At 47.2% G+C, this 15,359-nt stretch overlaps 1 protein-coding gene across 2 annotated transcripts in view; it reads left to right on the top strand.

Moving 5' to 3' along the window:
* Positions 1 to 10,034: 10,034 nt before the first annotated feature.
* The window catches only part of GPM6B (glycoprotein M6B), a 152,439-nt gene continuing 147,114 nt past the window's right edge, over positions 10,035 to 15,359 (top strand). For both annotated transcript variants that reach the window (XM_045089311.1, XM_045089312.1), the window contains exon 1: positions 10,035 to 10,635. In XM_045089311.1, coding sequence (XP_044945246.1) covers positions 10,068 to 10,635 — 568 coding nt within the window. In that variant the 5' untranslated portion in view covers positions 10,035 to 10,067. The remainder of the gene's footprint in view (positions 10,636 to 15,359) is intronic.

Here is a 15,359-nt window from a genome sequence, read left to right as displayed (position 1 = left end):
GGGCACTGCCAGTGCTCCTTGACCTTGGTTTCAATCCGGTACGAGAACAGGTTCATTCTCCATGAGGCAGTTTCTGGGCATGGAAATATGCAAGGGCTGTGCAATTCTTGCATCTGTTCCTCTTTCTGAGTTTTAAATGGACCTTTGCTCACAGTGCATTTTGGAAATCACCCTGTTAACAGGTGCCTGTCCCAGCTGAACAGCTGAATCCACCCAGAACTCTGTGTGTGCTAAACAGACGATGGTCTTTTTCCACAACACAAGTTCTTTCCTTGTGGACAACATACAGAGATGTGTGCTGGGTGTCAACACAAACGTGGATTACTGAGTTGGCTGAAAAAAAGTCATGCTCGAAGAATGCTGATCAATACGTTGAGGTCAACCAGAAGGAAAAAAGATTGTCAAAAATCAATATTTTTATCCACAAGATGGATGGAAATTCAGAAGGCCTGTTCACCAAAAGTTGGAGGGGTAGCTAGTATTTTAGGTAGAAGAATCAAAACTCAGAATGATACTTCTAAGATGTCATGATGCTTTTTATACAAACAAGAAATTTTACAGAGCCTTAGTTTCGAAATTATATAAGTTCAAATGAAGATACTAATTTATTCAATAGTAACATGAGCATCTGATACATTCTGTGCATGGAGGTTATAGCAGTGAAGACAAACAAGCTTCCAGTCCACCTGGAGATTGAACCTGATAAGGAGAAATAAACATAGTCATTAACAAGATCATTTTAAGTAGTAGCAAAGGAGACCGAGAAGCTGCATCCAGTGAAGTAAAAGCAAAGCCAGAAATGTGTGGCTTCATAGAAGCTGAGATAAGAACATGTTTCTAGAACACGTTTCTTCCACTGCAAGAGTCCCATCCGACCACGTGGTGATCATTTGTGTCCTTGAGAAGAACAGTTTCAGCAGAATGATGATGCAGGCGTGACAGAAGTCTATTATGATAGGACTAGAGTCCTGGAAGGAGGAGATGGGGAAGGAATTTAGAAACTCGATGTTCAGAAGACATCCAGATTTTAGTTAGGCACAAGTTCAGAATCTCACAAGGTTCCTCAAATATCAGCTCCTTCTTCGTCAGTGCATTTTAGTTTATTCCCACTATAGTTATGGCTCAATGGAGGAGAAAAATCTACATTATCTATTCACATAATCAGAAGTAAAATTCCAACCGTGGCGGATCCTAGGAAGGGGAGGTGTTTGGTGCCAGGAGACTGTCAGCTGGGGCACTCACTGACTTAGTAGGGAAGCCAGAGAGGGATTCCCTGGGGAAATGATGCTCGGGTTTTGGGCCAAATGATGTGTGGGCTCCAGCCGGGCAAAGAGGCAGCAAGAAGGGCATGTGCAAAGGTCCTGCACTGGGCAGGTGGGCCCGTGAGAGGAGCAAAGCAAGAGCATAGAGAAGGGGGACAGGCAGGGGGAGGTTAAGGTGCGTCTAGGCAGTGCCTAGGAGGCCATGTCAAGGGGTCTTAAAAAATAGATTAACCAGGGGGGGCACCTGGGTGACTAAGTCAGTTAAGCGTCTGACTTCTTCTGAGGTCATGATCCCCCCCAGCCTGCGTGGCGATCCGTGCTCAATGAGATCTGCTTCTCCCACTCCCTCTGTCCTTGTCCCCACTTGTACTCTTCCTCTCTCAAATAAATAAAAAAATCTTTAAAAAAAAATAGATTACAGGGGCACCTGGGTGGTTCAGTCAGTTGAACGTCTGACTTTTTTTTTTTTTTAAGATTTTATTTATTTGACAGAGATCACAAGTAGGCAGAGAGGTAAGGGGGTGGGGAGCAGGCTCCCCGCTGAGCAGAGAGCCCCCCCCCCCACAAGCGGGGCTTGATCCCAGGACTCTGGGATCATGACCTGAGCTGAAGGCAGAGGCTTTAACCCACTGAGCCACCCAGGCGCCCCATGAGTGTCTGACTCTTGATCTCAGCTCAGGTCCTGATCTCGGGTTCTTGGGTTCGAGTTCCACCATGGGCTCTGTGCTGGATTATCCTACACCCACTAGGGCAACTCTGATTTTAAAATATGGAAAATAAGTATTGGCAAGAATGCGGCGAAATTGGGACCCTCAGCCACTGACATAGGGAATGGTGCAACCGCTTTCTCGGCTCTTCAGAAAGTTAAATGGAAAATTGCTTCATGGGGCGCCTGGGTGGCTCAGTAGGTTATGCCTTTGCCTCTGGCTCAGGTCATGATCTCAGGGTCCTGGGATCAAGCCCCGCATAGGGCTCTCTGCTCAGCGGGGAGCCTGCTTCCCCCACACCCCCCGCCTGCCTCTCTGCCTACTTGTGATCTCTCTCTCTCAAATAAATAAATAAAATCTTAAAAAAAAAAATTGCTTCATGACCCAGCAAATTCCACTAGGTGTATATACCCAGGAGGATATAAAGCAAGGACTAGAACAGATTACTTTTATACCAATGTTCGTAGAAGTATAATTCACAGCAGCCAAAAGGAGGAAACCACTCAAATGTCCCATGGGTGAGTGGATAAACAGATGGTAGTCCAGCCACACAATGGAATGTTATTCAGCCTTAGAAAAGGGAACGAAATGCTGGTACCTACTACAACATTACGCTGAGCAAAAGAAGCCAAGACACAAAGGTCATCTGTTGTATGATTCCATTTATAAGAAAACATCCAGAATAGGCAAATCCCTAGAGACACAAAGTAGCTGAGTGTTTGCCTGGGGCTGGGGGAGGAGGAACGGGGTAGCCTCCCTTTGGGCTGGTGACAGTGTTTTGGAACTAAACAAGGTTGATGTTTGCCCCACACCCCAATGCACTCAATGTCATTGAATTCTACACTTTAAAACGGTTAATTTTATGTTGTATATATTTTACCTCAATGAAAACAAACCAAAGAATACTTATTACCTCAAGTGTTTCCAGCTCAACGGAAGAAAGAGTTCCAACCTAACCAGCTGGAGATTTACATCTTAATCACAGCCCCCTACTTGAAGAAGAACCTCACAAAATGACAGAATGTCAGCGATAGAACCACCAGGAGGCCGGGAGAATTTGACAACTTTCGGAAGGAAGAACAGTTAAAGGAGCTTGACCTAGCTTGGAATAAAAAGAGCCTCCCTCAGGGATGGACAGTGGAGGCTGGAAGGCACACAGTAGTTTGGGATGGAAAACTTTTTTTTTTTGGAAATCAACATATAATGCATTATTTCCCCCAAGGGTACAGGTCTGTGAGTCATCAGTCTTACACAATTCATAGCGCTCACCATAGCACATACCCTCGCCAGTGTCCATCACTCAGACACCCCATCCCTCTCTCTCTCTCTCTCTGGTTTTGTCTTGTTTCATTTTTCCCCCCTACCCCCCACAACCCCCTGTCCTGCCTCTCAAATTCCTTATATCAGAGAGATCATATAATTGTCTTTCTCTGATTGACTTATTTCACTTAGTATTATATCTTCTAGTTCCATCCACGTCATTGCAGATGGCAAGATTTCATTTCTTTTGATGGCTGCATAGTATTCCATTGTCTAGATATATACCACATCTTTATCCATTCATCTGTTGATGGACATCTAGGATCTTTCCATAGTTTGGCTATTGTGGACATTGCTGCTTAACATTCGGGTGCACGTGTGCCTTTGGATCACTATGTCTTTAGGGTGAATACCCAGTAGTGCGATTGCTGGGTCATAGGGTAGTTTTATTTTCAACTTTTTGAGGAACCTCCATGCTGTTTTCCAGAGTGGTTGCACCAGCTTGCATTCCCAGCAACAGTGCAGGAAGGTTCCCCTTTCTCCACATCCTCACCAACATCTGTTGTTTCCTGACTGGTTAATTTTATTAGCCATTCTGACTGCTGTGAGGTGGTGTCTCACTGTGGTTTTGATTTATATTTCCCTGATGCTGAGTGATGTGGAGCATTTTTTCATGTGTCTCTTGGCCATTTCAATGTTGTCCTTGCAGAAATGTCCATTCATGTCTTCTGCTTTGGGATGGAAAACATTTTAATCACATTTGTTGAGAAATTACAGTAGTGAGCCTCCTATACTGAGAGGCAGTCAAATATACCCGAATGGCTGACAGCCACAGATAGTACACCAGAGATTCCTGAATGTGGAGGATTAGTCAGACTAAATTATAAAATTCCCTTTAACTCAGAGATTTCTGTGAAACATTTTCAAATATCACTTGGGAGGGGTGAGAGAAAAATTCTAGCCCAAAGTCACACCATTTTTTTCTAAGAGGCTACCAAATTCACTGTTACCAGGCATGTGGGAAGCGTGGGAAGAGTAAGAGAAATCATTGTCAGCAAATGAAAATTAAGGGCTAATGAAATAATTTTGAGCTCCTCACATGGTTCAGTTTTAAATCTCACCTGCAAAACCCAAGACCCACTGTCAGATAAGCTATATTCTTTGGGCTCAAAGCTAAATCAGGCTTTGCCATGTGCTCAGGATGTGACCCGGGTCACGTGACCTCACATCTCCGGACCCAGTTTCCTATAACAACTATGTGAGGCGGGGACTGTGACTGTACCCATTTTACGGATTGGATATGTCTGGAAATAAGGTCTCAGGAGCCCCGAAGGCATAGAGCTCACCACTCGACGTGCATGGGTGCTTTATTTAAGTACATCCAGCTGTCATAGCACATACATGTGAAAACAAGGACATAGAATGGTAGCGCTTGATGAAAAGGTCTCCTAGCCCTCCTCTCCCAACTGGGGGCAATCTCTTCGAACGATCTCTTGCTGGAGTTTCCCTGGAAGTACTTCCACGATCCAGATGAGGTATTTTGGATGTTCACATGGGCAGTTTGGGTTTTCACCGGGACACCAGTGGCATTTAGCGGGCCCAGGACGGGGTGGTGGGCCTTCAGCAGTGCACAGGAGAGTCTTGCACAATGAAGACATGTCCCCAATTCCTGACCAATTTTTTAATGTCCTCTGGACATTTACGTAGATGAAAAATCTGCTTCTAGGGTCTGCCCCCTAAAAAATAAGTCCAACTTATATATAAATTTACACAGGATATTTTGCGGTGGTTTTAAGCAACGCGGATTTTTATTTATTTATTTATTTTCAGGAATGCGGTTACTGGAGAAATTGAGGGAAGACGGCACTTTGTTTTGCTTGGAAATTTACCAAGTTGTTCACCATTTTGGAATATCATGGCACTGATGGCAAGGCCACTGTTGGTATTCGAATGCCCAATCCAATGCCATACTTCAATCGGCTGGCATCTTAGGGGTTATACTGATTGGTTCTTTTTTTTTTTTTTTTAAAGATTTATTTATTTGACAGAGAGAAATCACAAGTAGACAGAGAGGCAGCCAGAGAGAGAGAGAGGGAAGCAGGCTCCCCGCTGAGCAGAGAGCCCGATTCGGGACTCGATCCCAGGACCCTGAGATCATGACCTGAGCCGAAGGCAGCGGCTTAATCCACTGAGCCACCCAGGCGCCCGAGATTGGTTCTTTAATTTAGATTTCATTTGGGGGGAGCCAACGGGGCATCATAAATATTTGTTGATAAATGACATTAGATCTGATAAGGTCGTAACAGTGGCTCTCATCTTGGTAATACGCTTAATTCTGTCTTCACCAACTTTTGATAATATCTACTGGCTCCTTGACATGAAACATGAGGACTTATGTCCCTTACATCATCCCTCCTCTCAAAGCTCTATTTCTTTTTCCATCAGACTTTGACAGTATCTTTTGACCCTCACTCGAGCAGCTGGGAGCATGATTGGTGTTGCTTTTTCATTCATATTCTTTCCCGTTCCCCTTTGTGTTGTCTGTCCTTTCACTGGCATATTCAAACATGTCAGAGTTTGCTAACATTTTCATTTGGTTCTGCAAACAGAGCTCCGTGTTTTGTTCTGTCCATAAGGTGACTGTAAAGTTGAAGACCAATTCATGGACTTCCCATTGGTTCAAGAAAGCAGCCATCTTTCTGAGGAACAGGGGAGAAGGCCATACAGTGTTGAAATTGTGCTTGATGGGGGCACCTGGGTGGCTCAGTCAGTTAAGCATCTGCCTTTGGCTCAGGTCGTGATCCCAGGGTCCTGGGGTCCTCCCTACTTATGCTCTCTCTCTCAAACAAAAAAAATCCTTTGAAAAAAATTAGAAATAGTGCCTGATGTGTCAGGAAAATAACTCTAGTAAGCAAGAAGCAGAGAGATTTTAAGAATCAAACATCAAGCCAAGATTCCACCCATAAGGAGATTTTTGCCCCATGGACAAAACTCATAAGTAATTATGAAACAGAAAGGAGTGTGGGGCACACTTGATTAAACACCCTAAAAAGACTGGAGCAGACAAATTATGTCCTTACATTTTACAATGAACTTGGACTCCTCGACGAGGCATTGAGCATCAGTAAAACCAGTCAAATTGTAAGTTGGAAATGTGATTTCACTTATAGTTTAAAATTAAATAATTAGGAGACCATCCCTACTGTGGAGTAAGGTACAACTATGTATTTTGTCCCAAGTCTTAAATTAATTCTTGCTTGCTGTAGAAGTTTGGGAAAACACAAAAGGGTATAAAAAATAAAACTAAAAACTCCACTAATCCCAGAGATAAACCTTGTTCATATTTTGATATGTGTTACTATATTGATATATTAATAAGGGTAGGACCTCGGCTATAACAAATAAGCCCCAAAACACATAATGGCTTAAACATAACAGCAGTTTATTTTTGACTCCTGTGAGTGCCCAGGTCGGCTCCCTGCTATCAGTGGAGCAGGGAGGTGTGAGCCTCTGAGCAAGTATAAGCATTCAAGTTGGAGATTTTATGGGTAAGGCCTGGAAGTGGTGGACAGTACTTCTGACCTCATTGGCTAGAACTCAATCACTTAGCTTCTCCTAACTGCTAAGAAGTCTGGGAAATGTAGTCCAGCTATGTGGGCAGAGAGCCAATTTATGTTTGGTAAATTAAGTAATAGTCTCTACTAGTGCGTTTTCTTTTCTATCTTATTTTTTTAAAAGATATATTTATTGGGGTGCCTGGGTGGGTCAGTCGGTTAAGCGTCTGCCCTCGGCTCAGGTCATGTTCCTGGGGTCCTTGGATCGAGCCCCACACTGGGCTCTCTGCTCAGCGGGGAGTCTGCTTCTCCTTCTCCCTTTGCCCCTCTGCCCAGCTTATGCTCACTCACTCTCTATCTCAAATGAATAAAAAATCTTTAAAAAAAGATTTATTTTTTGAAATTATTTTAAAAGGTTTCATTTATTTATTTGACAGACAGCACAAGCAGGAAGAGCAGCAGGCAGAGGGAGAGGAAGAAGCAGACCCCCCGCCCATCAGGGAGCCGGATGTGGGGCTCGATCCCGGCACCCTGGGATCATGACCTGAGCCAAAGGCAGATGCTTCACCGACTGAGCCACCCAGGTGCCCCTATTTTATTTATTTTTGAGAGAGAGAGAGAAAAAGAGAGAGAGAGGGAGAGAATCATCAAGCAGACTCCCCACTGGACTTGGAGCCCAAACACAGGGCTCAACCCCTTGACCTGCCAGATCACAACCTGAGCTCAAACCTCACCGGTCACTCAACCAATTGAGCCACCCAGGCGTCCCGTCTAATAGCCCATTTTCTCTCAGTCTTCTAAAATACACATATGTACACACACACATGACAAGGATGATATTGTACGTGTAGCTTTTTATTCTGCTTTAAAAAATGACAACAAAATATCCGAGCATTTTTCCCACATAATTCTTTGCCAGCAAGGCTGCATAATGTATTAGCATACAGATCAGAGTGTCTCAACCTCAGCATGATGGACACTTGGGGCTGGATGGTTGTTCGTTGTGGTGGGGGCTGTTCTGTGAATTACGGCATGATGTTCAGCAGCATCCCTGATGTCCAGTAACCAGGAACCAGTAGCAACCCCTCCCCAGATGGGACAACTAAAACTGTCTCCAGGGATTACCAAATGTCTCTCCAGGGGAAAACCGTCCACGGCTCAGAGGCACTAAACTAGAGCAACAATAATTTATGTAACTTCTCCCCCTTTTATTGAATAGGAGTTGCTTCCTTTCTTGGTTTATGTTTCCTCTCACATCTTGCTCTGCGATAAACATCTTTTTACAGTAATTTTGACTGAAACAGTCATTATTTATTTAGGACAAAGTCCCAGAAGCTGGCTTATTAGGTCAGAGGTTATGAATATTTTTATGTCTCTTGATAGGTATTGCCAAATAACTTTCCAGAAAAGCTCTACCAATGTACTTGCCCACCTGCAAAGTAGTCTTGCTTTTTAAATATTTTTAGATATCTTATCTTTAAGTCATCTCTACACCCGATGGGGGGCTTGAACTTAAAAATCCCCAAGATCAAGAGTCACGTGTTCTAGCCACTGAGCCAGCCAGGTGCCCCAAATCTTGCTTTATTTTTTAAAGGTTTTTGTTACTTGAGAAAATTTATTTATTTATGATTTATTTTTAATAGTTCTATTTTATAAATATATATTTTATTATAATTATTATTTATTATTCAATACAACTATTTTATAATGTTATTTTTATTTTAAATTAGCATTTCTTTGAGTAATAGTCAAATATGCTTATTAGCCATCTTCTGTACCCTGTTTGTAGTGGTCTTGCTAATTTCCCAACTGCTGGGGTTGTTTTTCTTCTTTTTTCTCCTTCTTCTTATGGGTGTTAGGGACAATCACTTGTTGAAATAAGTCCGTGACATTTCCAAAGTGAGTAAAAATTTCTATGAAAATGTGGCTTTCTTTCGACATTGTGTACACAACTTCTGTAACTCGGTTTTTATCACAGCATGTCCTTGTGGCTCTAATATTTGGACAGCTGTTATTTCTTTTCTTTGGTTAAAAAAAAAAAAAATCGAAGACTTCTAGGGAATGACCGAAAGTGGACCAAAGGGTTGACTTTCATCTTGGTGCACAAAACCTTAGAAGTTTTGGTCCCAGAGTGGCAGACTAAGGTCAGAGCTTGCCAAAATGATTTCAGAATGTCATGCCCGAGTCTCCTGCTGCTTTCACCATCTCCTAGGTGTCTCCCAAGATGCAGGAACCAACCAAAGCCAAGGTTCTTCTCTAACCCAGGACTTAGAATTCCTTTTGGCTCTCTTTCACTTCCACCTTCGGCTCCAGGCTTTGCAAGCCGTCTCCCCTCCTGTCCCCGGCACCATGGATGCCGGGGGGGATTCCTGCATCCTTGTGACTACTTTCCTGTAACCCCGGGACAAAAAGTTAAACCTACGAGCTCCCTGTTTTATTAATGTGTAAAGATTGGTTAGGACTAACTCTTCCCCTGGGATTGTGAAAATGAGCCAGTGATCCCCTTGGCACAAATCTCTCCCCCTTTATGCAAAAATAATTATTAGGTTTTCTAGAGCTCTGCCTTGATGAAATCTTCCCTAATACAATAAATTTCAATAGATGAGATGTTTGCTCCCTCCGCCCCTTCTCGATCCTAAAGGTTCTCTCTCTGGGGTTAAATGTTGCTTAGGTGTTAACTACGGACTGTTAGGACTGTTACAGTTTACGTGACGCTCTGTTCAAGTAATACGATGTATCTTCAAAACGACGAAACACAACAGAAACTATGTGTGTTGGGGGCGGGGAATCTCGAGCTCACAAATGTCTCAAAAAGTATCAGCTGTGGACAAATGGCTAAGGGTCTCAGAGCTTTTCTAACACCTTTGGAGACAGGAAAATTATTCGCTAAGGCGACAGAGGGAATTGAAGCCCCGGCCACTGTAAAACCATTAATTCACTTCCAGGCTCCCATGCAAGGCCTGAGCGGTGGGAGAAGCGGGGACGGGGGCGAGTCTGCAGTCTCCCAGAGCCCGACAGGGGTGGCCTTCCAGGGACCAAGATGGCCGATTAAGGACGCCACTAAACCGCTCACCACCCCAGACTGGAGGGTGCCGCCCGTGTCTTCCCACATCACTGTTGCCCACAAGTAGCCTAAGTCAGTGCTGGCCACGTTGGATGCACACTGGAATCACCTGGAAAAACTGCAACCAGGTTTTCAAAGCTCCCCGGCTGGTTGGAATGTGCAAACAGAGTTCAGTAATCACCTGCAGCTCATACAGGATCCGGGACTACGGACCCGGCAAATGCCAATCACTGACCGTCCTGGGGTCGGTGCACGGGCCTCAGTTTCTTCATCTGCGCAATGGGTGAAGACTAGGATTGCAAAGCCCCTTGCAGCTGTTAAACAGTTCGTTTCTGGGACGCGGGTCCGCGCCCCCAGATCCGTCACTCCCCCCCGCTCCGAATCCCACCCCCACCCCAGCTTCTCGCGTTCCCGCGCCCGCCCGCTTGGGGGGTCCCGGAGGAAGCCGCCAGCACTGCCGGCCACCCTGGCGCGCCCGCTGCCGGGTTCGGGCCCTCGCTGCGGGCGCACAAAGCCCCCGGCGCTGACGTCAGGGCCCCTCTCCGCGCGGCCGGCCCCCAGTGCAGGCGGAGCCGCGCGGCGCTCCCACCCCGGCCCCGGAGCCAGGAGCCAGGAGCCAGGAGCCAGCCGCCAGCCGCCAGCCGCCAGCCCAGCAGCGCAGCAGCCCGCCCGAGCCCGGCCCGCGCACGTGCCCGCCAGACCTGCAAACTTGTGCCACCGGCTCTGCCCGTCCCCGGGGAGCCCGCGCGCCCAGAGCCCGCGCCCCTCCCGCCAGTCTCCAGCCATGGGTAAGCGAGCGCGCTGGCCCCGCGCCACGACCACGGCCCCGGCCCCCGCCCCGCCCCGCCCCGCCCCACCCCCGCTCAGGTGGGGCTCCCGGGCCACCTCCGCGCCCGGAGGCCGGAGGTGGGAGGGGCGCGTCTCAGGTGTCGCGGACGCCCAGGTGCGCGTCCCTGCTCCGCGGCGGGGGCGTCCCGGTCCCCGCCGCCCCCCGCCGCCCCCCACCCCAGCAACCCCCGGCGTGCGGCTCGCGGAAGGGCGAGAGCCGGTCTCCCGGGAGGGGCTGCGGAGCGAGCAGACGGGGCGTCCCGGGCGGCTTTATTGAAGGCTGGGGAGAGAGGAGTCTCTTGCTCATTTCCCGGGACGCTCTCCCCGTGGCCCGAGCTCTCAGCTCCCGGGCCGGTCCTGTCCCACCCTGCCGGGGGCTTCCTGCCTTGCCTCCCCCCCCAACGAAACAAACGCCGGGTTCCCCAAGGCTGGGGTCTTCCGAGAGCCCTTTCTTGAGCCAGGACCCTTGAAACCAGGAGTGGGGGAGGGGAGAGGGACAGCGTGGGTCAGAGGGTCAGCCTCTTTTCTTTGTCCCCCGTTGCAACTATCAAAATGCGGACCCGTGCGCAGGTGGAGACGGTTTGCCAAGCGAATTCGAGTGCGGTTGGGGAGACCGACGAGCAACGGTGAAAGCCCAGTTCTGGAGACTGAAAAGCTCCAGCCTGGCCCCGGGCGAATGTTAGGCGGCCGCGGGATTCTTTCCGTCCCCTCCTAACACCCCGAAATGCTGCCGTCAGCAACACGTCGTTACACGGGGACCCCATCGGAATGGGAACTCGGGAATGCCGTGGCTAACAACCCAATTGCGCCGCACCCCTGGAAATGTCTGAGAGCGGTGATTGGGAGAGGGTTCTCTCCCTGCTTGTTAATCCTTCTCTGTGGCAGCCACGCTGCGGCCACAAAAGCCACAGACTGAGGAGCCACGCCGAAGCATGCCTAATGAGGAACGCCGTGGGTTTAACCATTGCGGGCTCGTGGTCAGGGCTTGGGAATCGCTGCCCGTCCCCCATCCCCACTCCTGGCCTCTTACCCAGTCTGCATCCCTTTGCTGTTGAGAGAGAGAGAGAGAGAGAGAGTGTGAGAGAGAGAGAGAGTGTGTGTGTGTGTGTGTGTGTGTGTGTGTAAGTAAGTAAGTGAGGGGGTGTAATTTTGTGCGTATTGTCATTTTGGTGAGGGACAGCATGGAGAGCTTATTATGTTGAATTTAAAGGGAAGAGCAAAGAATTGTATAGTTAATTCTTTTTTTTTTTTTTAAGATTTTATTTATTTATTTGACAGAGATCACAAGTAGGCAGAGAAGCAGGCAGAGAGAGAGGAGGAAGCAGGCTACCTGCTGAGCAGAGAGCCCAACTCGTGGGGCTCGATCCCAGGACCCTGAGATCATGACCTGAGCCGAAGGCAGTGGCTTAACCCACTGAGCCACCCAGGCGCCCCTGTATAGTTAATTCTTTCTTAATTTACTAGATGATCAAAATATGAAAGGAAACAAGGCCCCTGAATCCGCAAAGAAAATTTCTTACCAGAAAGTTAGGGGAGAGCTAGGATAAAATCCTTCTAGAAGGGGCAGAATTGCATGACCTCATCACTCAATGCTCCCTTTTATTATCATTATTTTTTAAGATTTTATTTTTAAGTAATCTCTACACCCAAGGTGGGTCTGGAACTCACAACCCCGAGATCGAGTCGTACCCCCCCCTCCACCAGCTGAGCTAGCCAGGCACCCCTCAAGGCTTCCCTCCACCCCCCACCCTGTTTTTAATGCTCCCTTTTAAGTGAGGTTCAGACACAAAAATCAGATGACTGCCACTGAGCATGGAATGATTTTGGCAATACTTGGCACAAAGATGTTGAAGTTCGAGGAGTATAATGCACAGGAAAGCATTAACTGGTTTTCCTGAAATAAAGTGATTTCTGGTTCATTAATGCTAGGCATTAGGATTTGTACCAGTTCAAAATGGAGCGTCGAGTTACCACACGGGCACCTTCTTGAGGATGGCTGTCACAGGACCTGGACCTCACTGGGGGCAGGCTTTAGTGTTTAAATAGGTGTGGAGGTGAGATGAAGGGTGTGCAGGTTCTCATGAAGCAAATACCCAACCAGAGGCCTGTTCTCAAGGAAGTACTTTGTGTCTGGGACAATTGTTGGTTCTACACTTCAGTTGCCAATTTATGTTAATTTGTGCATACCTTACTGGTTCTGGCAGTATCCTTGGTTTTAGTTTTTCGTTTTTACATAAAAAAAAAAAAAGTGCCCTTCATGCCAAAAGGAAACACTGATTTCCCTTGGCAGATTCTTCGTAAATACACCACAAGGCCACGAACTGGTTTTATTTTTCCAGATGTATTTAATTACCCAGCCAACGCTTATGAATGTTTTAATTGAAATGATTTAATGTTGGGAAAATTCTCACCATTGGTGCACGGAGTTGGGACTTTGGTTCTTCTGCAAGTCACTTCCTTAACCTGGTGTTAGTTCACTTACTGGTAAAAACAATGAGGTTTATGGAACTAAAGTCCCCTTTGGACTCAAATTTTAAGGTATTCAACATCTTTAAGATGAAAAATTCCTGAGCAGGAGTGGTACATGCGCTTTGACCTTTCAGTGTCTCTGAAAACCCGTCTTGTTGAAGGAGTTGTGGGCTTTTTAGGGCCTTGTTGAGATATAATTGACAAACCACACAGTTTGCACATTCAAGTGTACAAAGTCTGTGATTTTGAGTGTGTTTCAAGTTGTGCCGCCACCACCACTAAGGGTGTCACCCCCTTAAAAGGAAGCCCTGTGCCTGTTCCAAGTTCCACCCCGTCCTACCCCCCCATCCCTCCTCCCCAACCTCTGATCTACTTTCTGTGTCTAGGGATTTGCCTCTTCTGGACAGTTCTTGTAAATGCAACGAGCCAGTTGATGTTTGCAGTGTGTTTGACTACTCAGTAACTTTGGTGGTTTTTGCCCAATGGGAAACTGTTGATGTGTCATTTGTACGCAGTACGTGACCTAAGTGAACGGGGCAAGAGTTACTCTCCTGGCTGCAGGGTTCCGCACTTGGCCAGCGCACACCTGTGCACATGCGCACAGCCATTCCCAGTTTTACTTTGGTTTTCTCTGTTGGGAACTCCTGTTGCTTAACAGATTTTTTTTTTTTTTAAGTAATCTCTGGGCGCAAGTGGGGCTCAAACCCAGGACCCTGAGCTCAGGACTTCCATGCTCTAGGGACTGAGCCAGCCAGGCGCCCCCAGAACCCTTACTCTTACCTTATTCACAGCCCTGACGACCTTAGCAACTTCTCGGATTCAGTGTAATAACTTCCAATAGAGGCATCTGGGGAATATCGACCCTGCTCTGACACGGCTCACGTATCCAGAGAGAAACACTGCTTCTGTTTCATTAGTTGTCGTTTTAAATGCAAATTCTATATGAAATGATCAGAGACCGCAAAATAACTCCTGGTTTTCATCCACTTTGTGGTTAAGGAAGTTCTTGTGAGGGTCGTGAATTTAAACAATCATTTCACAAAACAGCATCGCCAGCGACTGGTTCCGAGAGCAGTTTTTCACTTAACATGCAGACAAACCCTCTTTGATTTTGTTAAAAAAGCAGTTTGTCCTGCAGTGAGCCTGGAGGGGAGCGGGGATTCTGCAGGTCTAGCAAGTTCCCCGGGGGTGCTGCTGGTGCTGGTGCAGCAGGTCCCCAGGGTGGGGGAACTGAGGAAAAACAGGGCAGGTGGAGGCCACGTGTGGACCCCAGTAATCGCAGCAACGTGCTCTGTGGTCTTAGGTAAATCCTTTTCCCGCTTCTCGATCTCCCTTTACATCAGAATAAAAGGATGTGACGAAGTTATTTCTCTGGGCTCTTACAGATCTAAAGGGGTGTAATTTAGAAAAAAGAAAGGAGAGGGTAATGTTATGCTTGAAAAATAGGGAGAAAACAGCTCCCTAATTGTTTAAACACTATTTGTGTCCGTGAAGGCGGCGTCACAGGACTTACTGGAGCCGGGTTGAATGCTGGCACCGTGTCGTGGCCGCCAACAGGAATATTGGCCCCCCTCCAGGGAGCCTGGTGGAGCGAGCTGTGGTGCTTCCAGCTTTGGCTTCCTCTGCCCTCTTCTCCCTAGAGCTGGCGGCTCCAAGAACCTTTCCCCTCCCCACGCCCGGGGGCCCCCATCACCTTCGGAGGCCAGACTCAGAAGGAAGCCCCCTGAGGAGCCAGACAGGCACACCTTAGGGTCTGGTTCTAGAAGTTTGCTCAGAAATCCAGACGCACTAAGGGTCTCCTGATGAACAGCTGCGCTGGAAGTATTTCCAGATTGTTCTAGTCTCCCTCCCTGTGATTGCAAAGATCTGACATTGAGCCCAACCTCAGGTCTTGGAGAGAGCTCCCTTGAAGTCCGGCAGCAAACTGAAATTTTAAACAACCCTCATAGCCCAGTAGCCCTGAGCTATGTCTGCGACCAACAGGAAATAATTAATTAGTATATTTTTTGCTCCAGCGAAAGCTGTGGCCTAAACCACTTGACCCCTGTGAGGATTTTAGAGCCGGTCCCCGGGTGAAGCGGTTAGATGGTTTATGGAAAATGCCGAAGCGGTGACTCACCTAAAGTGCCACACGTGTGCCTTAAACATTCTATTTAACCTTAATTTGCCAGTATTTTGTCGCAGAGCTGAGGCCTTGGCTTTCCGTGTGAGCCCT

The sequence above is a fragment of the Mustela putorius genome, unplaced genomic scaffold (assembly GCF_011764305.1).
Source record: "Mustela putorius furo isolate JIRA1106 unplaced genomic scaffold, ASM1176430v1.1 tig00003836_pilon_pilon_pilon, whole genome shotgun sequence".
NCBI classification, from domain to species: Eukaryota; Metazoa; Chordata; class Mammalia; order Carnivora; family Mustelidae; genus Mustela; species Mustela putorius.
The sequence above is the reverse complement of the archived record's forward strand: the minus strand, read 5'-3'. Positions and strand labels throughout refer to the sequence as shown.